The sequence below is a fragment of the Corvus kubaryi genome, unplaced genomic scaffold, assembly GCF_017639235.1.
Source record: "Corvus kubaryi isolate FWS band 111438036 unplaced genomic scaffold, C.kubaryi_AGA036_p1.0 split1-37355, whole genome shotgun sequence".
NCBI classification, from domain to species: Eukaryota; Metazoa; Chordata; class Aves; order Passeriformes; family Corvidae; genus Corvus; species Corvus kubaryi.
This window is the reverse complement of record NW_024582078.1, coordinates 840,728-868,068: the sequence shown is the minus strand read 5'-3', so window position 1 is coordinate 868,068 and position 27,341 is coordinate 840,728. Positions and strand designations below refer to the sequence as shown.

The 27,341-nt window shown below is 46.6% G+C and overlaps 1 protein-coding gene and 1 long non-coding RNA gene across 4 annotated transcripts; one reads left to right on the top strand and one right to left on the bottom strand.

The window, feature by feature from the left end:
• Window positions 1-1,301: 1,301 nt before the first annotated feature.
• Window positions 1,302-25,080, bottom strand: TSPAN2 (tetraspanin 2). 3 transcript variants are annotated; one of them, XM_042013445.1, is made up of 8 exons: window positions 24,924-25,080; window positions 22,868-22,970; window positions 10,062-10,159; window positions 9,563-9,637; window positions 8,954-9,055; window positions 7,670-7,744; window positions 6,857-6,940; window positions 1,302-1,375 (listed from the first exon to the last, which is right to left on the bottom strand). In XM_042013445.1, the coding sequence occupies exons 1-8, from the start codon at window positions 24,990-24,992 to the stop codon at window positions 1,325-1,327; spliced, it is 657 nt and encodes a 218-aa protein (XP_041869379.1). In that variant the 5' UTR covers window positions 24,993-25,080; the 3' UTR covers window positions 1,302-1,324. The 3 variants fall into 3 exon arrangements, with proteins under 3 accessions (XP_041869379.1, XP_041869378.1, XP_041869377.1); XM_042013444.1 differs by having other exon boundaries at window positions 1,302-5,311; window positions 24,924-25,079; XM_042013443.1 differs by having other exon boundaries at window positions 1,302-1,836; window positions 24,924-25,079.
• LOC121657581 lies at window positions 7,233-25,655 on the top strand. Its single transcript, XR_006013667.1, has 3 exons — window positions 7,233-7,353; window positions 7,433-7,565; window positions 25,467-25,655. It is a non-coding gene; the product is annotated as an uncharacterized LOC121657581 (long non-coding RNA).
• Window positions 25,656-27,341: the final 1,686 nt, after the last annotated feature.

The following is a 27,341-nucleotide window of genomic DNA, read 5'->3' as shown; positions in this document are numbered from 1 at the left end:
GCATTGGGCTAACATATCTATTTAACTATCCACTTCCATGCACTCGGAGGACTGTGTCCCTCTGACCTTTAAGCAGATTTCATGTTCAACTTTAAGACCCCCATGTTCAGTGGTAAATCCCTGTTAAGGTGATGATTCCTTACAGACAAGAGTTTGTTACCTTCCATTTATCCTAAGATTCTTTTCACAGAACTGAGGGATGGATTTGCAGGCAATCCAAACATCTTCACCTTTTCTCCACATCTCAGTCCCGGTGGGGAGATCACAGAACGGGCTGGAGGGACACGGGGCTGGAGCCCCGGCTGCTCCCGGCTCTCCGCGCCCGCGGCAGATGCTCAGAGAAGCGCAAACCCGAACGCATTAACATACGGAGCCCGGAGAAGGAGAGAGAAGGAGAGAGAAGGAGAGAGACGGAGAGAGGAGAGAGAAGGAGAGAGAAGGAGCCCGCGGGCTCCGCACCCGCGCGGGGCTGCGGCGGCGCGGCCCGGCCCACAGGGGGCGCTGTGGCGAGGGCTCTGAGGGCCATCCCCGGGCACGGCTCCGCCTTTACCGGCCCCGCGCTGCGCCCCGCGCCCGCCGGGCCGGCGCCGCCTCCCCGCGGAAAAGCGCCGCGCCTAAAGCGGCGTGGGCAGCATTTGTGAGGGGGATTCTGCCCGTGTGCCCTGCTCAGGTGAGACCCCACCTGCAGAGCTGCCTTCAGACCTGGAGAAGAGGAACTTCGGAGTGACGATACTGTGGCCTTCCAGTACCTGAAGGGAGACTACAAGGAAGACAGGACATGGGGGAATGGCTTCACACAGACAGTACGTTTAGATTAGATATTAGGAAGAAATTGCTCCCTGTGAGGGTGGTGAGGCCCTGGCACAGGGTGCCCGGAGAAGTTGTAGCTGCTCCCGGATCCCTGGAAGTGTCCAAGGCCAGGTTGGACGGGGCTTGGAGCAGCCTGGGATACTGGAAGGTGTCCCTGCCCAGGGCAGAGGGAAACGGGATGAGCTTTAAAGTCCCCTCCCGCCCAAACCATTCTGGGATTGTGGCACCGCCCCACCCGCAGCACGAGCAGCCAATCCCGGGCACGCGGGTGCCTGAGGGGAATTCCAGCGGTGCCGGTTCGGATCCTGACGGGTCCCGATCCGCGTCCCGGTCCCCATTCCGGGGCCCTGCCTGCCTCGCTGGCCGAGGGCTGCTCCGTCAACTGGAGCCTACTCGGTGTCCTGGATGCAGCAGATGAGGCGGAGGCAGCCCCGGGGTGCCCTCGGGGCCTGGGGGGGCTCTGGCCGCGCGCATCGAGCTCTCTCCGGGAGTCGTTTATTCCAGGTTATTTTTATTAGGCAGTTCTTTCAAATTCAAGACACAAAACGCCACTTCGGAACACATCCTAGGGAATCAAAAGCTAATTTCAGCCACAGAGCTAAGTTTGTTTTCTCTCAAAGCAAGAGGTAATTCTGCCACAGACTTGGCAGCACGAACCAGTTCTGACCAAAATCAGAATTTATGCTCTACCATACACGTTATCCTGAAAGTGGTTTGTGTTTTGGAGAACCTCGTGGCTGGAGCACCAATAGAGAGGAAAAAGATTGAAAAGCTTTATTTATGTACATTTTCTATGAACAGCATCGTATGCTGTTAATCCGTAGCCTGCAAAGGCTGTACAATACAGCATTTGAGGGCTTAAGACAACTCAATTTCTTTTTCAAGACACATGAAACGTGTTTTGTTATAAAACTATCAGTATCAAGACAAGTGAAATACGACTCTTCGTTGTAGGGATGTCACAGGGCTGAGCTTCATCAGCTGCTGTGTGGTCTCTGAGAGGTACCAAAACTGGCTGAGGTTTCCCTGTGACAAAGGAAGCTCCCACTGAAATCAGTTACTTAGAAAAATTAGACAAGGGAAATGTGAATAAGGGATGTTTAGAGACACAATAAGGCCATCAGCAACTTACATCTTTATGCTTTAGAACAAACTTTGACAGGAGAACAAGAAAATGTGTTTGATGTGCTTTCAGAATTATCACCTGGAGGGATCTGATCTTTTGTCGCTTTCCTCTGACACAGGCGCCAGGGACGGGATAAATGGGTATTTTTGCTGCCTTATGTGGCAGTAACTCTTCCAATGAGTTAAAAAATACCTTCAGTTACTAAGATGCAGAGAAAACTGCAATTATATTAAGCACCTCACAACAGCAGGAAACTACAAAAGACCTTCATACCTGGATTCTGTTAAAGGCACTAGTATATGAATAACATGTTGATTTCCAGCTTAATTTATACCAATAACTTAGAGAACGAAACCAGTAACAGGTATTGTCCTGTTCCTGGTATGCAGTGCAAGTATCCCCTAGACCTAAATAACAGTAACCCTAGAGCTTCTGCAGGAATGCTCAGAAAATTAATGCCCTGTTTAGAGGAAGAAAAAACTAATCACAAACCCAAAACACTTCAGCATAAAGTTTGGTGGTTCAAGTCTGAATTTACAGGTTTTTGTGTAACACTTTTTCCTGTTTTCTTAAGGCACGGGGGTGGTTTTGTACTTCTGGGGGAGTGGAGGGCTGGGGAAGCAAAAGCAGGTTCTGCAAGCTGCCTTGGCGTTCAGTGCATCTCAAAGCAGGAGTGGGTATCTTCCAACTTACTCAAGAAATAATAAATAAAGAGATAAACTCTGGTCCTGTCATTACATTCTGGTGCTATGAATTTGAGGAACGAAACCCAATTATGTGTAGATGTGTTTAAAATGAATAGAATACTGTCATTATGATATGGAATGTAACAGAAGGAAATTGCTTTATTTGCAATCAGTTTCTATCCCTGTAGGGCAACAATCTTGGAACCTGAACCACTGGCTGTGTTGCTATTTTTACTGATTTTCCTGGAAAACTGGCTTGCTCTGAGTGGTAAAAATTATACTTTACAAGAGTTTCTTCTTTCTGCCACTACTACCTTGGGACAACACACCCCAGCTGGGCACTACCCCATCATCTCTTCAGAGCAGAACCATTGCAGGGACACAGCCAGGAGCACCTGGGAGCCAGGAAATTGCTTTGCTGGCTGCTGTGTTAAACTAATTTCTAAGTTTCAGCTTGAAACCCTCATGAATTTGCTGCCAGTGCCATTCTCCCAGCTGAGCCTTTCTTAGGAGCAAGCAGCAGATCAGGGCTGTTTCCTGTTCTGGTTCTTGCAGAATGAGGTCCCAGGCCCTGTTTTTAATTAACATCCATTGCTAATCAGTTGTGACAGAATTACATGAGCCTGACTCTTTCCTGGTGTGTGATCTCATGTGTCCCTGCCAGCCTAAAGCTCAGCCTGGGCATGGCTCAGTCGGCAGTGCCTGCCATGCCCAGCTCTTAGTGCAGTGCCACAGCTCGTGGTTGGAAGATTGGAAAAGAGAAATCCGTGTAAAAGGCAGCAAGATGTGTCAACTAAATCAGATACTTGGAGGAGCAGCACTACCCCACATCCTGAAGTGACAGAAAACTGATGGGAGTTTGAGTTTCTTTGGGGAATAAGAGATAAAAAATAAATAATAGGTAATGGGTGATATATCCCACACAAATGTGCACTAGAATACACGTATTTCCTGAAATTCCATTTTGTTCCACTGTGTTTCAGTGGAACAAAGACCCCATGACTTGTGAAGTCCAAGGCCTCTTAGACACTGGACTATTGCAATGTGTAGTTTAACTGAACTTCTCCCCATCATGTATGGAACAACTGCATCAGGAATCTAAACTGGTGATCACCAGATCTGCTGCTATGGGGGTATAGTTAGTGAAAAGCTGTTCTCTGAAATGGTCAATTATCTCAAAATTAAAAAATTAAAGAGATCCTGAGCCTTTGATGTAATTTATTTTTCTGGGGACAACCTTTCTCCCTTCTAGCCTGGTTCAAAAGGAACATTCTCTTATGAATAAATATGACAAATAGAAAAACTAAAATATAGAAACAAACTATGTAAACGCAAGCCCTGAGGTATTTCAAGCACACAGTGTAATTTTTATACCTGACATGCAATAAAGGTGCCAGTAAGAAAACTTACTTCATGGCTCTGTAAAAATGTCCCATCTTTCTTTCCTGCCTTCCGCCCCCAGGAAAGGGCGAGAGGTTGAGGTAAGAGCCCCGTGGAAGCTGTGATAGTCACAGAAGCAGAAACTGAGGATATTAAAGTGCTGCGTGTCTTTTTCTGACCACTTTCACTCTTTGTTTGGCTTCCACAGGCCAGTTAGATTCTCCAGAGATCTGACAAAGGGGCTGCTTTTCTGGACCTAGGCTCCACTCCTGCACCAGTTTGTAGCCACAGTGAGGCTTTTGGGAAAAGGGGCTGCTGAATGTGGATTTCAGTGGCCCCTTGAACTCACAGTTGGGTTTTTTGGTGTATCTCAGCCTAGCTTGGGAAGCTTAAGTACACTTTGCACTGCAGTTGGTCCCAAATGACTGCCTGGTCTTGCCAGCTTCCCACCTCTTTCCCCCTCTTTCTTTAGCCTGGATCTCCTTGGACATGTTTTCTCCCCCAGAGCTTTCTGCATTTGCATGAAGGGTCCAGTCCTACAAAAAATAAATACGCAGTCTCTGCATGACAGTGAAGTCAGTGGGTCTACTCACATGAACTGAAGTTTGCTGGAGCAGGCCCTTAGGCAATAATTATTTTTTTAAATAAAGTCCAATTTTATTAGTTCTACTCTGTTTGGGCTTTGGAAAATAAAGTCACAAAATGGATCCTAGGTCTTACATTTTACAATGGCATTTGTTCCTCTGCTAATTCTTGGCAAACAGGGGCTCAGTGTGAGAGGGTTCCAAGCACTGTGTCCCTGTGGGAGGTGCACATCCTGCACAGGGACACTCTGGATGCACACACAACATGTGCCATTTGCACATACTTATCTAGACAAGGTACTGCACATCCAGGGACCTGCTCACATGCACATGTATTTGTAAGGGGAGAGATGCATGTGCTTACATAAAGTCTATACATGTGTAAACTCTTAATTGTACATATACATACATTAAAAATCAAATTAGTCTTAGATGCACCTTTGCTTTTTTTCATTAAAAAGGACATTTTAAACCCCTTTTTTTTGTTCACTTCAGTTTTACTGTAACTAATACAATTCACCTGATCACCTAATGGGATATTTTCCTCTCAGTATGTTAAAACACTGATTAAAATGCATTACAAATATTAAATTGGGTAGAAGAGCACTTCTTGTAAGCTTAGTCTGGAACTCCTGGGGCATAGTTGTGCAGTGACAGTTTTAGATCATTTCTCTCATGTTACGGATCGTACAGCACAGAACCATGCTGAATATCATGCCAAAGATCTAGAAGAGAAGGGATGTGATTTAGGGATCCACTTACAAAACAATTATAAAACAATTTGCATATCAGAACAATCTGAAGGTCCCTATGGCAGAGTAGTGACTGCTTCCATCTACAAACCCCAAAACATCAGACAATAAACATGGAAGAGGTTTCACTGATTTTATCTGCTCACACTGGTTTCACTGCTCTTTGTTCTAAATGTCTGGGCAAGCTGCCCCAAATATTAATGTTATTAACATCAATTTAAGTCACATCATAACTGTGACTATTGGTGGTATCCTAGTATTGCACCAGAAGGTTCTGCGTTTCAGAATGCTTCTACATGGAATATTACACACATTTGAGTAAGAGCAGAGGGTGATTCCAGAGTCGTTGGTAACTGGTGCTGAGCTCTTAATAGTTCCTGTGCTCAAGAGCAAGACTATACATTAAATCTATAACCCCACTCATGTCAGGAAACTTGTTACCTAGAAGGAATGATAAAAGCAGAGAACAGTGGGTGTTGCCAGAGGCTCTGCTTTCTTGCCACAGGTTGATTCTCCAAAGCAGCTCCTTCCTGTGGCTGCACTGCTAAGGGTGGGAGATGGGCAGTTAAAGCACTGGGTTCATGTCTCCTCCCCACACATCTCCCTAGGGACGGGCACAGCTGAGCTCTCACAGCCCTGCAAGTGGCAGAAACAAGCACAGAAAATTGTGCAGGTGCATTTCTGCTGCTGAAGAGGTTGTGGTCACTTCAGGACCTTTGCTGTGTCTGAGGTGGGGATCCAAGGGGAGATGATCCCGGTTCTGGTGTGTCCTTGATGTTATTGAACTCTGTCCCACCCTCGTTGCCTGGCTGTATTTCTGAGTCCCTTCATGTTTCATACAAACCCCAGGATTGTTTAATCCACACACCATCCACACACCATGGTTTCTGTTACTCGCAGAAACCCTTCAGCTGCTTTTCACTGCCCACATAAATCTGTGAATGTCCTGCTCTTCCCAGCAGCTAAAGGAGTGTTTCTTTACTAATATTATGGTTCCTCATGCTGCTGGTGTCTGAGTCTGAAGGAAGTCACGGCACAGACGTGCTGGAAAAAGCTTTGTGCTAAAGCCTGGTGAGCCCCAGCCTGCCGGTCCTGCTGTGTCCTTGGGACAGGGTGACATCTATTGGTCACAGCTCTAGTGGGTACTCTCTATTCCTATGAAAACTAAGGAATGTATCCTAAAGAATTTAAAGCATCAGCCTGCAGTTGTTTTGGAATATATTAAATGCTGCTACAGCCTTTTGCTTTTCAGTTTGGCTCATGTGCACTCTGCTTTCCTACTATTGCAACAAAAGATTACCATTACTTTGGACCCTCTCTAGGGACGCAAAACGAACTTGTAAAGCAGTCACCCAGCTCTGCTTGCACTGATGGGGGCAATTCCCAGGGAGAAGACACACTGGAAACGATAAGAATTGAGGAATCTCACCAGTTTCTGCAAAATACCTTCCACAAAGCTTGGAATAAAGGACAGGGTACTGGGCTCAAGGAGAGATTTGAGAACATGGATTTACTCACTGTGATGCTAGCAATTGCAATTCCAACAATTCCAACTAAGCGCAGATTAGTATCAATTACATTCTGAATTTCAACCAGGCAGTCCTATTAAAAACAAAATTAAAATATTTTTTTATTCCTGAAAATCTTTATTTCAATCAATTCTATCAGCTGTTCTTACTGAGCAACAGATAAACATGAAAATATTAGTGCAGTCACCATTCTAATTCCTGAATCTAAACCTTGGGTTTTGTTGGTAATTTTCCAGTATCTTCCATTTTCTAGTGAGGCATCTGTACCTCCTGCCTGGAAAGGCTGACACATGCAAGTAATTTTCTTACACTCGGTTTTCCCTAAATTTAAACTCCTTTATATAATAGACCATGCTAAATCAGGAGGTTTGGTGCTTCATTTTGACATTGTACTCACAAGCAGATTCGAGAAAAGACAGAAATTACAGAAATATCTTTCTTAACACCAATGAGGTTTCTAGTCTGGAGGCTCCATGCTTGACTAAGGTGGGCACTTTGCAAAATTCGGCCTCCACGGGGAATTTGGGGTCCTGTTCTGTTACCTCCTTCTCCCTTTTCCTTTCAGATGATGTAATATTGTCTCAGCTGCCATGGAATGCCACAAACAGGCGTCACAACTGAGGGCAATATGACCTCCAGCTTCATTCTGCCTCCACTCTGCTCCATTCCATAAGGAATTTCATGCTGGCATTTGCAAGGTAAAAAGGAACTTCTTCCTTTCTTTTACTAACAGAATGTCTCCAATTTTACTAAAGAACTGACAGGAAAAGTGATTAGAACAAGCAGGACAGAGGACACTTGCCTTTGGCAGCTGGATGTTCTCTGGACAGGGTAATCCTGTTTGTTGTTCCACATTACCTTTACCACAGCACTGGAGCTGAATGAGAGAGAGATGAAGGATCAAAGAGGGGAAAACCACAGACTGTTTCATACTGAAAGTCAGTTATTACTTTCATACTGAAAGTGAGACAATAAACAACTAAAAAAAAAGAATCTGTACAGATCAAGTAATAACCTTATTCTCTATATTTAAACTGCTGTTTCTGGTAGAGTTCCAACTGCGTGGGACAGAATTCTCAAAAATTAGTTTCAATTGTCTGAGGCCACAGCAAACAGCCACATTTGTATTAACAACAATGTCCAGAAGGGATTTTTATTATGGTATTTCATAACAAAGCAAACAAGTGGATTTGGGAAAAGCAGATCCCTGGCTTGCAAGAAAACAGGAGTTGTTAAAGGGAGAATGCAGAAAGTTCAAATATCACATAGAGAATTATGGGCAATGCACAAAAGCTACAGCAGAGAATGCTGGAATTTTATTTCTGACACAACATCGTGCTGGCTTTGGAGGCAGTAATAAATCAGAGTTTCAGAGGGTTTGTTTTTCCTGTTTGCCTATCTCCCACAAAATGCTTGGAATTCCTCTTTGGGTCAGAAATAAGAGCTATGGGAGAAGGACAAAAGGGTCTGAGGTTGTGAAATGTTTGTTCTAAAGAACGTGGGAATTGCTGTAAGGAGCAACAAAGCTTGGGCTTGCTCTCCATGGGAGGCAGTGTAGATCCAGGATGGACACAAATAGGATTCAAGAAGTCACAGGTTGTAATTCTGATTCAGACATTCGCTTTCTGGGTGGCCTGAACTGTGTCACACATGTGCTTTTGGTCTTTCACCTACATAGTTCAACCAGAGACAGGATCTGCCCCACTGTAGGTTCTAGGTCACAGGTGACATTTTCTCTGACAGATGCAGAGGGATGCAGACGTTTCTCCCTCTCTCTGCATTTGCGAGTATTTGCCCGTGGATTTCAATATCCAGAAGGGTCATAACAGTCATTTCTTCTGAACACAAAGACCAGAAGCATCAGAAATTTCAGAGCTTGGCTAATTGCACTTTCAAATGTAGAGATCCGAAAACCAGAATTCCGACAGAGCCCTCAGGAAACTCTCAGGGTTGTCAGAGCCTCTGACTTGATTTTAAGCACATTTAGTTCTATTTTTCCATACCTCAGAGGGAGGAATTCTGGATTCTGATGGGCAGTGTGACAGTGGAGCAGTGCAGTGAGGTGTTAAGGTGGAGGAGTACTCACAGCCACGTGGTAGCGATAGATGGTACTGTTGACCTTCCCCACTGGGTTTTTCAGGTAGTCCTCGTAAGCATCATCATAGATTTTTTGGGCTTCCTGTATTGCCTGCAGAAATCAGACTTTCTCAGTGAGCTGCAAATCAGTCTTACCCCCAATCCAAGACTTTCACTTTGTGTCCTCAACCTCCAGGGCAAAAAGTTGTGCCTGGTAAACAGGTATGATGACTCAAAAGCCAGGAGGGTTTGTGGCCTGGTGGCATTCAAAGGGTCAGAATGTTCATAGGCTCTATTCTGTGCTTTGGTTAAACCCTCTCAGCTGGGGAAGTCCAGTGTCTGAATTTGTTTGCCTTTTTCCCAGGCAATACCCTCTTTTCATACAGTTCCCCTTGATGTTCCTTCAAGGCTGAACCACACCTCCACTTTTTCTTGGACAGAGAAGGCAAAAACTTCATCCTATTCCGAACTTGTGATAACACAAGCTCTCATTGGCTCCAGATAAGAATGTCAGAGAGTCTTCCTAGGAAGTCTCCTGGAAAGCTTTCCTATGGAAGAGCCGTGGGCACTGGAATCCCTAACTACCCCATTATGACATTAGAGGCTGTTTGCTACTTACCACTTTCTTTCCTATGAAGGCAAATACTCCAGCAGTGACCTCACCTGCAAATATCACCAACAGGCAAGCAAAGAACTGCAGAGGAAGGAGAGAGTCTCACATGAGTGTATCTTGTTCACAGGGGCTGACAGCCAGCCCCTTGTCCTCCCCAGGCCTCAACACCCCACCCTGAACTAAAGCTACTGAGGAGGCCAAGGCAGATTTCTTGTCATATTCAAACAAAGGGGAAATAGCAAAGATGTGGCTCAGAGGGAGCTTCAGGAAAATCAGAGGGTAATTCCAGGGAATACATCACAAGGGACAAACAAGGGCACCTCCACATGTATGCCAGCTCTGCAGTAGCATGGTGGCTACTGAGTCCAGAGAAACTGGATTAGCCAATAAAAGGACATAAGACCTTTCAGGTGTAATGTAAAGATCTTTCCATTAATGACACCAAGCATTGAATGCTTTGGATGGTTTTCCCGCACAGCCCAGGCCCTGGAAACCTTTTACTCACTGTTCCAATTAAGCACTGGGACTCCCGCGCTGCTCCACAGCACCCGAAAAATCCGACTGCCGACATGATGGCCCCTGCTCCCACCAGTACATAGAGTCCTGTGGAAAATCAGGGCCAGGCAACAATTTGAGAAGGCTTCTCTCCCCAAAGTCTGCTACCTATTTCATCAACCCCACCCACTTATAGCCAACAAGGTCGTTGGCTCTCACAAAACTGGTTACACAGAAAAGGTTCTCTGACCACAGGAAGAGAGCAATGCTTTACTCAGAATTCTTGGAGAATTAAATAAGACAATGTGAGATCAGCTCAGTTGGTTAGAGCATGGTGCTAAAACCACCAGCTTTGCAGGTTTGATTCCTGGATGGGCCATTCATTTAAGAGTTGGACCTGATGATCCTTGTTGGTCCATCCCTTGCAACTCAGAATATTCTGTGATGAGAATCTGTGACTTCCACCTTCCAAGTTTCCTGTCCCAGGGACAGCTCAGCACAAGAAGAACAAACCCATCCAGAACTCCCTTACACCTCTTTAATAAGCAATGTATGGCAAGAAAACCCAGGCATGGCTAGAGAGGGCTTATTTCTGGGAAACCTGGGGCTGGAAATGTGCTGTACTGCTCTGCAGGGGGGAACTTAAAGGAACATGGGAGATGGCAACATAGCCCCATACAGATCTAGGACCTCAGCTGTAACCTGACATCTAGAAATGCTCATATTCCACAGGTTTTTTGGTTTTGTTTTTATTTTTTTGTATGGGCTTTATCTAGGACAAAAGGAAATCAGAGCACAGTTTTTCTTTCCTCACTTGCAAATGTACATTTTTTGATCTGTGCTTAGGCAACACACGGGTTCCCGCGGGGGTCAGCTCCCACCAGACCACAACCACTGGGGCTGTGCCTTGGCTCTGGTACCATGTTGGTATAATTCTAGCCCTTGCCCTGTGCAGGACGTGCAGAAATCTGCTGTGCCAAGCCACTGCTGGGGAAAAGAGCTTCATTTTTCTTCTCCTCGTGTCCTCCCTGGTGAGGGGACAGTGGAGCTGCAGGCAGAGTGCACTAGAGGGCACAGCGAGCCTTGCTCCCAGCCTGGACTACCCAAACTTCCAATGAGAACCTTTAGTGTGCTCAGTTACCAGTGTAAACACTATTATAAAATCCGACCCAGGGTTAGCAGAGCTGCTGGAATTTGCTGTTAGCAGGCCTTGTGTAACCTAGACTAGAAAATCTTACAGATGGCAGTTTGCAATTGCTAGGAAAATGTAAAAACAGTCAATGTTTGAGTGCAGAGCTTCCATCCAGCTATTCTGCCTCGCTGATGCAGCCTGCTCAGGGAAGGCAAACAAACTCCTGCCTGCTGCCTTCACTGCCACATCACTCTCCAGTCTCTGTATCTATCCCATTTATTGTGATCTTTCTCCTCCCCTCCCTCCTTCTGCCCCAGTTCCTACTAAGAAATAGACTCTGCTAAATAGCAATAACACAATTACCGGTAATATGGCTTTGCCCTACTAATTGTAGTATCCGTGGTGCTGGGGGGATGCTGCCTGCTGACTGTGTTGGCAGTTCTTATTCCATGTTTTCTGGATTTTTAATAATCAGCCACCTGTGAGGACTAGCCACCACTAGGAGTGAGCATTCTTCAGGCTGATACTTGTACACATATTCTCAGCACTGGTTTTTACTGATGTACAAAGATATTTATGGCTCAGGGGAGAAAGGTCAGCCAGCCCTCGTGGAAGATGAATTGGAAAAGACAGAAAACCCTCTCTCAGGTACAGAACCTGGTGCTCAACGGCGAAACACCAACACTGCCATTTCCTGAGATCTCCATGGTAACAAACACAGGGCAATTACAAAGATGTTTCCTGGACGTTTTCTGTGTGTCACTCCCTGCTCCCGTCCCTGTAATCATTTATCAGGCCACTTCACAAAGATAAATTTGAGTAAGGAGACAGGAGAGGTCCATTTCTTTTTGGTATTTGCAGCTAGGAAAGACAAAGCTCAATGAGCGTCGGGGGTGAGACCACTTTCAGGGATTTGGGTTTGCATTTGTCAGAGAAACAGCTTGAGCATTTCACTCGCATGACTCAGAGCTAAACCACTACCTCAATCAGAACTTCCCTTTTAAGGCGTGTTACAGGAAGAAAGCACCACTCACTAAACAAAGCCGAACCCCACAGCTGAGCCAGCCAGGAGTTTAAATCCACCTTCTTCCATCTTCTGCTCAGGAGAGTTCGTCCCACTTTGTCCTTTCTCAGCCTGGGACTACCACTTGCTGATACCCAGCTATTTCTAGATGGAAAATAATGTTGACACTTAAAATTTCCACGAAAATAAAGATATTTTTACTTTTCTACTATATATACACACATGTAATCTTTCACACAGGAATGAAACTTGTGATTTTGGGGTTGTCCTGAGGCCAGGACTTGGCCTCGATGATCCTTGTGGATCCCTTCCAACTCAGAATATTCCATGAGACACATGAAGAGTACCTTGAAAAAAAATTCAAAGGGGCCAAGTTATTTCTCAGCTTGCACTGAGAGGTTTCCCAGCACCCACATCCAGGGATGCTCAGCAGATGATGACTTCCAGGAAGGATATCTGTCAGACTGAAATGTTACAATTTATGGCTTAAACATCTTCATGGAGGACTTTTGCTTATTATAGCAAAACTGTATTACAAAAGCTGCAGAAAAGACTACCACACCCTGACTAAGGCCTTACCCTGCTCACTCCTCGAGATAAGATAAAGGGACTCAGGTCTGGGGATACATTCACAGAGGGATCAAGCCCAGCCCTTCCGGGCTGGAGACCGCAGCCCCAGAGCTATCAGCTGCCAGGCTCGCACAGACCCTCGCACCAAAGGCTGGCGGGAGGAGGGACTTTGGATGTGTGGTGAAAAAGCCTCTGGTCCAAGGCAGTGAATGCCCATCCTCTGCAGTGCTGGGGAACTCAGCTGAGGCGCCCTTCACTCCGGGAGAAGCCGCATCCCCGTGAAGGACAGAGGAGATGTCATGGCCTGTCAAAGGCCCGCCCAAAGGTGTCCCCAGACCCTGCACCAGAGCACTGCACAGGATGCAACAGATCCACAGTGTTGCGAGGGGCAGTGTCAAACGCAGCCCCACTGAGGAGGCACGGGGGTGTTACCACCTGGCCCAAAACGTTTATTAATTCCCTGGATTCTATACTTTTTGGCGGCAGCAGCGGGGGACCCTCACCCTCAAGAAGAGCAGATGGAGGGGAGCAACGAGACGTCGTTGGGACCCCTGGAAGGGTGATATGCTTCTACCTAAGCCCTGACACCCCCCCCCCCCCCCCCTTTTTCTATTTCTTCCTTTTCTCTTTCTTTCTCTTTGCCTCTTTTACTATGAAATAAAATTTATCAATTTTTTGGCACCAAACATCTAACCTTGTTTGGTTTTAATAATGTTTTTTGGGTATATTTCGAACCTTTCTGGGTTCGATCTGTTTTATTCACAGACTTAGTTTACTTTGGTCTTCTGTGTTTAAATCGGTTCGTAACGATATCAAAGCAGTAGATGCAGAAATATCCTGGATGGTGTAAGACAGGGATCTGGTATTTCTTTTCCTAGTGGGCTGTACACAGCAATGTAGGCACGATCACCTCAAATTCTTAATAAGAAGAGACCTAAATTTTAAATGAGACTCTCTAGAGAGAAGAAAAACAAAGGGTGGCAATGTCTGGCACACAGCCCTTGGATCTCAGCCTTACCTAAAGCCATCAAGCACTGAGAGCTGTCAGGGTCACCAGCGCAAATCCAGAAATTGGGTGGTGTTAATATCACACCCTGCCTTGCAATAGTATCCAGTGTCAGAAGTACCTCAGCTTCACTAAAACCCATTCCTTCCCAAAAAGCAGGATGGAAAGCCTTAATCAGCTTCTATTCATCAGCACTTCCATTGTAAAATACAAAGCCTTGGCATGGCCTCCAACTTGGCATCTACAGCACAGCAGGGAAACAAAAAAAACAGTTTATAGCCACAAAATGGAACAGGTTTGAGAGCTACAAACTGACACAAAAGATTCACCACAAAGCTCAACATGGCAAAAAGAAGTGTGTGAGTCAGATCAGGGTAGAGAGCTTGTTTTGGTGAGTGGAAAATGATGAGAGGACTGTCCAGCTGCAGCTTTTTGTGCAGCAGAAGGGAAAAAGTACAAGGTAGAAAGGAAGCAAAGGTTGGTGACCTTTGTGAAATTTTTCCTCTCACCTCTTGTTGCCTCTGTTCATTTCTGCAATTCTGGCACTTCGATCTGTGTGTGCTAATGAAGAGGAGAGAAGGTTTGACACCTAAACTGAGAACAGGGAATGCAGAGAGCAGGAATACTGCTGTGACATTAAGGAGGGCAAAACTGGCCCCAGTGACAGAGCTCTGCCATCTGTGATTGCCCACACTTGGAATATTTATTCCACTCGCATTCAGGACCCACAAACAGATCACTCTCAGCCCCTGAATGCAAAGGGATGAAGAGGCACATTCCAAAGATTAAAATCCATGTGTAAATCCGACAGAAAATTGGTTGATTTAGGCAGACACAGCCAGTGCTCTGATTACTGAGGGGGTTCTGGAGGAAATAGGGGCTTCTTTGTAACCACAAGAGGATGAAAAACAACGTGTCACAGGACTGGGGATTTTTGGACAGAGCCTATTCTCTTCATCTTTTTTTGCGAGGAAATATTGAGGTTTTGGGGTGGTGGTTTGTTTGTTTTGCTGTGCTGACCCACCCCCACACACAGCTTTTTATAGGTGTGAAGAGAAATGAAGACTTCTCCTTTTAGCAGTGAGTCAAGTGAGAGAACACCTGGTAACAAATTGATTTCCCTTCTGGCTGTAAGGTAGTGAGTGTAAGAGGGGGAAGCCCCTTCTTCTGCCATTGTTTTATTTTGCAAAGACAAATTTGGAAAGCCATAAAGCAGCAGGTTTTCTGTATATTTGATTTTTTGATTCATCCCATGGGGAAAATCATTATTTCCTGAAAGGAAATTGTCAACTGGGGGGTATTCCCTGTGAAAATTCCTGCAGGAGGGATTCCCATTTTCTAGCAGACTCTGCTTTGCAATTACAAGGGGAATTACAATGTCATCTGGCAATCTCCTGTGGCTCCCAGTAGTGAAGAATGGCAAATCCACAACTCAGCAGATCTCTGGATCAGCCTCAGTGCTCGTGGCACAGAGCTCTTCCCTAACATACTGTTTCCTCTGGATATCTAGACACATCTCCTTGGGCTGTACTGGGAGACAGCAGATCTGTAAGTGTGAAAAAGCACCTTAAAAAGGACCAAGGTATTCTGTGTGTTATTTCCAAGTGAACAAAACCTCTGTGATTAGCAATGATACAGAATTCCATTACTTTAGACCAGATAGAAGAGAAGGACGAATTTTACTGGCTGCAATGTATCTTTATGTGTATCAAGAGTGAGGGAAGAATCAGCCTGGGCTGGAAGAGGTCTGATTTCGGACTCTGGAAGAGAATCCACTCCCAGAGCTGCTTTTTGTTTGTTTGTTTGTTTTTCCCCAAGCCTTACTGAAGGTTTGAGGCACAAATCCCTGCCTGGAGCCTACTGTACAGAGCAGGAGCAGACAAACACACCCTGTCTCTGTCTGGCTTTATTTCACATGGGTTTCTTGTTTACCTGGCTGCTACGGGCACTTTCCATTTGAAATAATTCTCCTTTTTTTTTTTGCTCTCTTTTGGGCTGAGTAAATACCACTGAACAAACCCCCAACTGTTCCTACTCCACAGAGAGAACAAGCAGCTCTGTTCTTGGGGTGAGGGACCCAGCGGCAGCGACGGCAGAGCCCAGGACCCAGACAGGGCTTGAAGGGATTTTCCTGGGGTTATGTGTTCCTTGCAGCCCAGGAGGCAGATGTCCTCCTCCACAGAAGGACTGAGGCTCTCCAACCCTTAGGAGAGCACCAAGGAACCTCTAGCACAGACACACTCTTGGAAAATATGAGAAACACACGTAGGAGTTGGAAAAAAGCAGCCAGACGGGGACGGTTGTGTGTGTGGCACCAAACACAGCCCCTGAAACAGGCTTGTTACTAGAAATTTCCATTGTATAGTTATTTATAAAATACATTTATAGAACTGGAGAAGAGCTGCAGAGGCCTCTAAAGTAAGATGAATTTCTGGAGAAGTGGAACATAGCCTTAATTTGAGCATAATGGATGTATCTGATTAAGTGTCTTGTGCGAATTCAGCGGGGATTTTGTGGTTAATCTTCCCGGAACCACAAAAGCATTATAGGCATCAGCCAGTTTGGAGGCTTCTGCTGATGCACAAATCCTGAGTTTCAATTTAAAAGCAGCCTCACTGTAATGTAACATCCCAGTCCAGTTCCTCCTTTTCCCACAGAACACCAGCCCTTGTTACGTATCTTGCTCACTTGCATCCCAGAACCCTAAACAATTATGGCCCAAATTCACTCAAGCCGAAGTGTGTTCCCAAAGCTGTTCCCAAAGGCTCTGTCAGTGTCTGTCACCCCCACAGACTGCTCTGAACTCAGGTGTCAGCAACACACCTGTGCCAGCTGGAGCTGTTCTACCCTGGCTGAACTTTGCAGAACCCCGTGGCAATGGATTCTACAATTTAATGATGTGAATAGTGTGGAAAAACTTCCTCATATGGGAGCTGTTCAGAGTGCACACTATGGTCATAACCATGTCAAATGCCTTGGTACTTTTTCTAGTTTTGTTGCACCCTTTTGGACTAGAACCACAGAGCATTCAGGACACTGAGTGCACTGGAAATGTACACAGTGACATTAAGATTTTTCAACTGGATCCACATTTCCTTTCTTCCTAATTTCTGACATCCATATGCCTGTTTGACTGCAGTAAGCAAAGCACTTTGTTGTCAAGAGCAACTGATAGTGAGCCTAAGATCATGTTCATGTGTGGTTGTAGCTAATTTAAAGTCTGTCAGTGTTTATACTGCTTACATTATCGGTTACCACTTGCATCACTTTGTTGATACTGTATTTCTTCTGCCTTTGTAATACTCAGTCATTTGGTATTCTGAAATCATCTCGTGATTCTCTGCAATCCTCTCAAGATTAGGACACTCTGGATAATCCTGTGAGTGCATGAACCAGCTCAATCCAAACCCTCCTGAAGATGTTTTTGAACTGACACACCCCAAAAACAAGCCTGAGGGCTTTTTGGTTGCTGGTTTGGTTTTTTCCAGCAGACAAAACACTTTCCTCTTAATGGCTTCAGAGTGGGCAGTCCAAGTGTATTTACAGCTCTGCCAGAGCAAAACACAGCACAGGACATTTCCCTTATGGGAGTTATAATGGGTTATACTGGTTTGGTTGTTATGTAGAACCATCTTCATGCATGTAGAGCTCCTTTTACAGAGACTGTGTATGATAAAGGAGCCTGGGCAACCCCGGAGTGTGGTGCGCTGCTCCAGCAAGAGGAATCATGGAATCATGGAATGGTTTGGTTGGAAGGGTCCTTAAAGATGATGTAGTTCCAGCCCCGTCATGGGACACCTTCCACTATCCCAGATTGCTCCAAGCCCCATCCGGCCTGGCCTTGGACACTTCCAGGGATGGGGCAGCCACATCCTGGAGGCATCCAGGAATGGGAACCACCTTGATGCCTCTACTTCCCTCAGGACCAGTGGCAGGTTTATCCCCAGTCACCTCCTGCAGGTGGCTCTTTCCAGAGAACTCCAAGTGTTGGTGTGGTGAGCTCTGGGCTGGCCATGGGCAGCCTGACCAGAACCAGGGACACCTGGAGCCTGGGTGCTCCCTGAGGGGAGCTCGGGGCACTCGGTGCTGTCAGGGCTCAGCAGTCACAGCAGTGCTAGCAGAGGGCAGGAACCAGGGTGGCTTCCAGCTGCCTTGAGGGAGGAGAAGGAAATGGGGTAACTGTGGGTTCAGCTGCTGCTGTGGGGTGGGACTGGCTGGCTTTTACACAACTACAGCAGGGAGAGGAGGGTGGGAGAAGTCACCCAGGGGGACAATTTAATGGGCAAAAAGCATAAAGTGCATTATCATGCTTAAGTGATTAAAGAAAAAAAAAAAGCCTCCTGAACCTTAGCATCTTGCAAATATACAACAATCACCCTGAGGCAGATGGACAGATTGTTCCATTAGACTAAATTAGCTTGTTTGGTCAGAATTGCCTTTTTTCTGTCAGGGGGAATACTGACTCTTAGGAACTGCTGCAAGGTTTTATGATCCAGAACAGAGACTGTGGACTTTAGAACAACTTTCATTTTGAGAAAGGTTTTTTTCAGGGGGTGGTAGTGGTGGTGTCATATTTTTAAAGCAAATTTCCAGTGCAGCAGCTTCCGTTTTCCACTCAGGTCCACTATCAGCCTTTTCTAAACCACTCTTCCTGAGTGGCAGAAAAACAGAGCTGCATACAAGATGATAGGAAGAAAGACAAATTCATTACTTAAGTCTTAAGTACTGACTAAAAGCCTCTCCAATATATGATGACAGGATCATTTAATGCTCTTCTTGTGGCATCACATCTCTACACAGGGGCTGTTTTGCCAACAGCTTTCATTTTAAAGGCTGGCAGAGTTTGAGAGGTTATGGATTTAGGAGAGAAGATCCTGTTGACTAAGAGTATAGTGCTTGACTCCAAAATAGATGAATAGAACTAGAACAAAGGGAGGCACAGGAGCAGAGAACTGCATTTCACATGGATGTAACTCCAGCCAACTCCTGTTTGTATGGGCATCCACTACTATGGAGAAAAACTACTAATATCCTTCAGCTCCAGACATGACTTCATATCCTAAGGCACGCTCCATCTAACTGTACCTTTGAAAGCCAGCAGCATCACTCCTGCTCTCACAGACCCCAAGAAAAAGCCACAATCACCCTAAAACTTTTGTCCACAGCTGTTTTGGCCCTGTTGGATGCCTGGACCACAGATTGGATCATGAGACTGAAACAAAGAGAACAGAACAGAGCAGGAGGGTTTGTGAGCTCTGGCTGTGCAGGAGGAGCAACATTTCAGGGCTGAGAAAGAGCCACCCAGATTGATTCATTTGCGTTCACCAGGTTTTGTTACCATTCCTGAGGGGGCTTGTTGAGTACATACCCTTCACTTTTATTGTTGCTGGCAGGGATGGGACCCTCTGCACTTCATTTCTTAGGAATACAGAGAGTTTGTCCTGCTTGTTGCCCTTTGTCCACCAAAAGCAGAGATGGAAGAATGGGGGTCTGGAACTGATCCTTAAAAAGTCCCCATGTCAGTTTTTACTTCACAAATGCTCCACTTGCACTCAGCAGCACTTGGTCTGTACTACTGTGCTTTAGGTATTCTTAAAATTTAGAACAGCACTACTACAAGGAATTAATTAAGGACCAATTAATTGTGAGACAGCAATGCTGACACCTTGGGTTCCCACAAGCATCTCATTTCCTTCTGACTGTTGCAGACTTTCCTGCACAGTAAAAAATTTGGCAGTCTTGGTAAAGGAGTCTCTATAAGGATGAGCAGTCCAAGGGAATTCCCTGAATTCTACAGATTTTTTCTCCATTTGATCAGTGCAGTGTCACAGACAGCTCAGATGAAAAGTATCTGCCAGCTATGGACCTTTGCTGAAATTATATTATTTTCTTTCCTTTTTTCTCTCTCAAGTGCAGCTAAGAGAGGGATCTATGAACTCTACTTGAGCTGAACTGCAGCCGAACAGGGAAGCTACAGTTTTGCTTCACCACTTGAAGCACAGACACAAAAACTGTACTGTGAGATGGAGAAACAAAAATATTGTCCCACTGTAGTGGGAACTCCAAAAGCTGGGGAGCTGCAGGGAGAGGATGTCCAATTTTAGGAGCCTGCTGCAGTGTAAGATATGTCTGGTAAAATGGTCAGAGGCTGCATGGGTCAAAAAGTTCCAATTCCAACCTTTGCTGTTGTAGGTTTTTCACTGCAAACTGCAGTGGGGAATATGGATCACCAAACACAAAACCACAAGCAACAGAAAGCTAAGAACACATATGTGCTTGCCCACAGCACTGCTGCCTGTAAGCTGTTCTCCAACCAACAAAAACATCTCAGTGGCTGGAAAAGATGAACAGGCCTGGTTGCCAAGTCATGGCCCGAATCATTCCAGGGGCAGAAAAGACAGCTGGACTGCTGGTAAAGAACAGGGCTATTTAAGGAGACTCACTCTGGCCTAATGGAAAATGCAAGGATAGAATTATCAATTATTTTACACTAACCCAACATTTCAGATCCAGGAAAAAAACCATCACAAGGAAGCAGAAGAGAGAAGCTGGTTAGATTCGGCTGGCAGCTTAATCCAGGTACAGAAAGAGCAGAATGTGCTGCGCTTTAGAAGAAAGAAAATTAACTGCTTTTCAGAAGACGGCGTTTCAGCCTGCAAAGCAAACTCCAAATGCACCTGCACTGTTGTTCCAAGCACTGACACAAAGTTGATGTGATCACAGGGCCTTGGGTTATCACAAAGAGCCACAAAAGCCATCAGTGGAACAGAGATAAAGAAATTATTTTTGGCTGTATAGCTATATGCTTATATTTTAAGTCATACTGCTGATCTGCTTTCTCTTTCAGCCCTCAGGGCAGCTGCTCCTGGTGTGCTGCATAGTGTTCCATATTAAGAATTCCTATGCAAAACCCTGGCTGTCACCCAGAAAGCATGTTAGAGAGCAAACATAGAGCCAAATAAACAACAGTCCCAGAGACTCTGAGAAAGGCCCAATACACAACTGCCAAGGGGGACTCCGAGCTGAAATCTCCTCGTGAGGGAAAGCTCTTCAGCATGACCTTCAAATGCAGCTTTGTCTGCTGCAAACCCCACTGTAACTGAACTTCTCACTGTCCTTTTACCACGGCTTTGGTCCCAGACTATTGACAGCTTCAGCACGGCTGCGCCATCAGATGCTCAGGAGTCACAACAGCATTCAGCAGGATTTGTAACGAGGGAGGGAGGGAGGGCAGCAGAAAACTTTGGTTTTCTTTCACAGAAATGCTTTGTTCAGTGTCTATTACGGAAAAGGGCAAAACCTTTGCTTTAGAATCCAGTCCAAAGTGCAAGTTTAAAAGAATTCTGACATCTCTGTACCCTGTTCCTCAGCACTTCCTCTCACAGTTACGTATTTCAACAGGCAGGTCTATAAATATGTGTGGCAGCCCAAGAGCTGAATGTCATGGTATCTGATGAAACTTTTACAAGAACGTTCCCCAGGACTTCCCAAAATTAACAACTTTTGTAATTTCTACTCAGGGCAGAAGCAGACTAAATCTTTTGGAGATTTAAATGCACATGCACCAAAGAATATCTTGTTTACACCGTGTATTCCAGGCTGTACTGTGAAGCTGTGGTGCTTATTCACAGCACAGGATGTAGCACTTTCTGGCTTCCAACAAACCAGCACTTGATTTTGAAGGCCAGAACATCCTTCTGTCTTGTTTGCTCTCCTGGGACGAACGTAAGTGGATGAGGCAGGGAAGCATTCCAATCTACAGCACAGGGAATTCAGCAGGTATACACTGGATCTGGAAATGAAGTTGGTGGTCTAATATGCTGCTGTCATAGATGTAAGAGAAATAGTATATTATACTTCCTGGCTCTCTGTGTCAGTGGAGGTGCTGCAGGGTATTTTACAATAACCTTCAGGTCCCAAACAACGTTTTCATCTGAATGGTTTTATTCAGCCTCACAAAATCCCGCGGAAACATTGCTGGACATAACATCCTCCCCATCTATTCCCACGGCTGCACAGCCAGTTCTGTGCCTCTAGCCTGGCTGCAGATGTTAAAGAAACTTGGGCCTAGGGCTGTGGTGGATCTGAGTCAAAGTCTCCACTGAGAGAATTGGGGTGTTTAAACTAACTGCACAATCCTGGAGTGATGGGTAACTGCTGCAGGACACTTTGGGTCAACTCCCAGTCCTTCCACCCTGTCAGAGTGGCTGGATAGACAGGGCAGGACTGGGTATTCACTCACACTTGGCATTTGTAGATGGCAAAAATGTTTGCACCAATGGGATTTTACTGAATCCATCTCCAGGGGTGATGTATTAAACAGAAATAATCTGACTTTTCTGGTGTAAAGGTATATTGCAGTTACTAGTGACAGAGAACTGCAGTTGCTGGCAGTCCTAGACAGCTGCTATATAAGGGTGTCTATAGATACAAAACACAGGTGGCATTTCCAGAAAACCCACCTGAAAATCCTAGGGAGAAAAAAGTTATCTTAAATGCTAAAATTAGATGTGACTAATCCCAATTCCGTGGGCACAGGAACTAGCTGACTCCTGCCCAGGTTGGACAAACAGTTCCTGAGATGACTGAACACCAGGTAGTTTCACTTTTCAGCTGTGGAAGGATTTGCTCTGACACTTCAGTCCCACTGAGGCCTCCACAGGGAGAACTGTGGAGCAGTCTTTTTGCAGCAGAATTTTGCTGCTCTCCTGGTTCTGGGAACATTCTGAAGAAACACTTGTTTTGTTGGCTGGCAGCTGCACAGAAAACTCTGGAGGGATATATTGGTGAGCCCCACAAGTCTCTGACCTGTCTCACCTTCTATTCTGAGAGTATTAGCACAATTCACTTAGGATATGTGGGGACTGGATCAAATCCAGGAGAAGAGATTAGTTAGATCTGAGGAAGTGGATGCCAAGCAGAGAAAGGTCAAAAGCCATCACACACATGGCACGCAGCACCAGAATGTCCAGTTTGTGTAGGTCAGCCCACGAATTGTTGACCTTCTATAAGTCAATGCATAAGGTGTGTCACCTGCCCCAGGATGAAACCAAGGCTGCTGCCCTCCCAAGCACTGTAACTTACCCATGAAGAAAAGTTCTGGGGACTTTTTGTCTGTAGCAAACTCTGCCATGGGCCCACCAAACCGCAGCCACAGCCCACAGGCAATGACAGCCAGTCCCGCCAGCTGTAACACAAACAGAGCAGTCAGGGCTGCAGTGACAAACGGCTGGAGAGCATCACAGAGGTGTCTTGGCACCTTCTGCTTTCTTGAAATCCCACAGCTCAGAATTGCCCTGTCAGAAAATTCATACAGCACTCGCCAGGGTCTGATAACAACAAATTCTTATTGCAGTGCAATGTACTTCTTTCTTTCGGCTCTTCAGTGTAGTGGTGCTTCTGAACTTACTAGTGACTCTCAAACCTTGTCAGTCATTTAATCATCAAAACTTGGCCTGAACTGCCATGAGAAATGGAGTGGGGCAGGGGACACCCACCAAAACTAGGAGGTACAAGGATTGTTACAGGGTAGGTATCTTGGATCACAGAAATTACAAACCAGTGATAGATGCTGTCAAATGCAAGGAAAAATTCCCTTTAATGTGAACAAGACTAGGTCACAAAGGAGTGTCACAGCATGTTGTTTGAGGTGAAGGACCTACAGTCGGAGGTCTCAGCCTCACCACATGCTAGACAGACCATCAGCTTGCCAGGCAATGCTGTGTGCCCCGTCAGAGAGCTCCAGCATCCCACAGGATCAGTGCTGTGTGTCCTGCAGACAGCTCCAGCATCCCTCAGGACCAGGCACAATGTCCTGCTGCTGTCCAGGCCCAGAGCCTCAGTCTGTGGCACCCGCACAACCTGGACAAGACTCACAAACACCTGCTGCTTCCCATGTTCGTGCCAGCCTCCTCTAACCTGTCCTGCATTCCCTGGCCCTTGATCCATTGGCACGGCTCCACCAGCCGAGAGAGCAGGCAATTGTACAGCTGGAGAGCTCGGGATCACAGCTTTCCTCACAGATGTGTCCTAGCAGAGGGTGAGGGTCCCCTGCCACCCTGTCACAGCATGGGGACCTCCCCGCTGGCAGCCCAAGGCTGCCAGGGCCTCTCCAGGCTGTGGAGTGCCCCTGGCAGTCTGGGATGAATGTCCCAGTCAGCTGAGGAGATGGTTCCTTCCATCTCAGCGAAAGGCAGATAACAAAACACAGTACTTGTCACTTTTTAGAAACAAATAACACAAAGCTTTGTCCTTCTGCTGCCTTGCAGCTGCAGCTGGGCAGCATCACTCTGCCCCTCCAGCTCGAGCACAGCAGCACTGTGTCCCCGGAGCGCGCAGCGCTGTCACCAAGAGGGAACAGCCTTTGGTTTAACTGTGCTTCAAGCATAAAGGAGACAAAAGCCCAAAACTGCTTGGTCCGGAGAGGCTGAACAGGATGACTTTGTGACTTCTTTTAAAAAGACTCCAGTGAATCAGAAGGAAAGAAAAAGACATTTAAGACGATAGCATTGCTGATTGTTTTCTGGAAAGCTGAAGGGAGAACAGAGCATGAGGGAAAGTGAGAGAAGAGAAAGCGTGAATTCAGCTGGGCTGTGGAACTGTGAGACTATTGAAAAGGTGCAATGAGGGGAGAATGGACACAGCATTCCCTAAATCTCTTGGGGGTGATGCGAGGACTTTGTCTTAGGATGAACTTGTAGCAGCTGTTGGCTCCCTATTTGAAACGGCATTAGTAAAAAGCACCGTGATGCTGTGAAATGTTCTGCTCAATGCACTGCACCGAGGGAACTTCTCACAGCCTCCTCCTGCAGCCGCGCGGTTACCGGGGAAATGGTCGCTACTTTAAATGATCAGTTTAGACAAATGCTGTCTCTGCTCAGCAATGTCATGTTAACACCAAGGCGGTGCTTCCCCAGGCAGAGCTGTATCTCCGTAGGAGCGAGCACAAGCCGGGATCGCTGGCCGGGCGCTCCTGCAACCTCAGCTGGGGCAGCCGATCCCGCAGGGCTGCCGGGAGGGACCCGCGCCCGTGCCACCCGCCCGACCCCGGGCCCCCGGCCCCCCGGCCCCCCGCACCCCGCAGCGCCCGCAGCAGGTGCCCCTGCCCGCCCGGCCCCGCTCTGCTCGGCGCGGCGCTCACCCAGAAGGTCAGGTTGAAGATGAAGAGCAGGATCTTGATGCAGCGCATCCCCCCGTACCCCACGCCCATGGCGGGCGCCGGCTCAGGCAGCAGCTCCCGAGGCGGTTCGGCCCGACTCCGGCGGGGCGGCCCCGGGGGCAGGTGCGGGGCCGGGCGGGGCCGGCGCTGCCCGGGCGGATCCGCCGACCTGGGCCCGCCCCGGGGCGGACTTTGTGCCCGGCACCGTGCCCGGGGGTTCCTGCGGCCGCAGCTGCCCGGGCGGGGCACGGGCGGGGCGGACGTCCCCGTTTGCCCCGGGCACTCAATGAAATCCCTCTCGGCGTTCCGTGTGTCTCGAAACGACGCTCAGATCTTGCAGATGCTGCCCACAAAATTACAGGCAGGATCAAGAATGTGATGTCGTTAAAATTGTCTTGGTTCACATCCATAGCTAAGAGCCCCTAAAGTTAATGTTCCAATCACTAATTTGTTCTCTGATTTGATCCAAAATGCTGATTCTGCTGTCAAAATGTCACAGCTTTCTCCTCTTACGATTTTTTTCAGCTGTTCCTTCGAGGTCTCCAGGAACTCAGAGTCCAAAGTTGCCTGTGGGGCTTTGACAGGGGAGCACGAGGTAAGGTTGTGTCTCTGGAAAAGTGGGGTTTCTACATTAAACATTTCCTCTCCACGTTTAACGAATAAAGCACTTATTTCCAATTTATTTTAGTTTGTGCTCTATTTGTAACTGTAGAGTTTTACCTATTCAGATTATTTTCATGTTTTGAATCAATTTTCCCTGAGGTGTGTGTGGAAACCATGCAAAAATGCATGGGAAAAGATGTTTACTGTTGTTATTTTGAATTACACTCATCTAATGAAGCAGTAATACCAAAGGATGTTGGAGGTGGTTTCCTTTTTCACTCACTTTGCTGTTCATTTTCAGTTGTGTTAAAGCCCGGCCACATTTTGGAAAAATAATCCCAAACAGTTTATTTGAATTGGAAGGACAGAGTTTAATTAAGAATCTTTTATTTAATTTGCAATGAAATACACTTTATTGGTTTTGGTTTTGTTGTTTTTTTTTTTTAAGAAACATTGAGTCTACCTTATGACTCAGAGTAAAACCCCACAATTTCCCTTTTTCTTCTGTGACGCTCTGCTAGGTGATGTTGATCTACCAGGTCCAATGTATTCCTTCTAAAATAACACAACCATGAATGCATTTGAATAATCAAAAGAACTTTGTGAAAATGAGATCAAACGGTAGCAAAAGACTTCATTATCCCCTGATACATCTGAAGCCGCAAAAAAACGAGGGAGCGGTTTTGCCTTGGATTATGACGGCAACATAGTTTTTTAAAAAGTCTTTTATTAGGCTTCTCTGTTTCTCTCGTAATTTTCATGCTGAATTTCTCTGAAAGTGTAGGAATGGAGCATTCAACCTTCATAAGTAGTAGGTCTCCTTCCCACGTAATTCTTGAAATGAATGAATCCCAAGGTGCTGATTTTCAGCACATAGTTCTTGGCATCTCTAGGAGGCACTTCACAGCTTCCTCCTGCACTGCCCGGGGGTCCCACAGGTTCGGGTGCCCGGGGGGTTCAGGCAGGTTTGGATGCGTGGGGGACAGGGATTACATGAGGCTGGCAAAAAGTCACTGGTGGGGGTCTGCAGGGCTCAGTTTTAGGGCTAGTGTGCTGCAGTGTCTTCAAAAACAACTCGGATCACGACTCAAAGGGATACTGAAAAATTTTGCTAACAACACTAAACTGGGAAGAGCTGTTGACTTCCTTGGAGGCAGAGAGATCTTGAATAAATGTGAAGGCTGGGCAATCACCAACCATGTGGCGTTTAACAAGAGCAAGTGCTGAATTCTGCACCTGAAGAGTTGCAGAACCTGGTAACCCTGGATGTGCCAACAGACTGGGGAATGAGACTCAGGAAATCAGTGCATTAAAAGGCACCTGGGGATCCTGTCGATGGCAAGTTGGATCTGAGTCGGTGTGTTCTGGAGCCAGGAGGGACATCCCTGTCCTGAGGGGCACCAGGCCCAGCATCACAGCCTGGGTGAGGGAGGGATTGTCCCGTTCTGCTCTGGGCTGGGGCAGCTGCACCTCCACTCCTGGGGAGCAGTTTTGGGTGCCACAATATGAGAAGGATATAAAGTTGTTGGAGAGCGTCCAAAGGAGGGACACGAGGATGGTGACGGGTCCCGAGGGGCCACATGAGGAGCGGCTGAGGGCACTTGGTTTGTTCAACCTGAACGAGCCTGAGGTCAGAGCTCATCGGGGGCTACAGGGCAGCACAGGGACAGCTCCGAGCTCTGCTCCCTGTGAGCAGGGACAGGACCCCAAGGAAGGGCTGGAGCTGTGCCAGGGCAGGGTCAGGCTGGAGAGCAGGGAAAGGTTCTTCCCCCCGAGGGTGCTGGGCACTGCCCAGGC

What these genes read in the sequence shown, in the direction of transcription:
- TSPAN2 (XM_042013443.1), bottom strand. Translation starts at nt 24,992, where the DNA reads ATGGGCGTGGGGTACGGGGGGATGCGCTGCATCAAGATCCTGCTCTTC. An exon ending in TCTTCAACCTGACCTTCTGG is followed by an intron (nt 22,971 to 24,923) that starts GTGAGCGCCGCG and finishes TTTGTGTTACAG; the next exon opens with CTGGCGGGACTGGCTGTCAT. An exon ending in CCTTCATAGGAAAGAAAGTG is followed by an intron (nt 9,056 to 9,562) that starts GTAAGTAGCAAA and finishes TGATTTCTGCAG; the next exon opens with GCAATACAGGAAGCCCAAAA.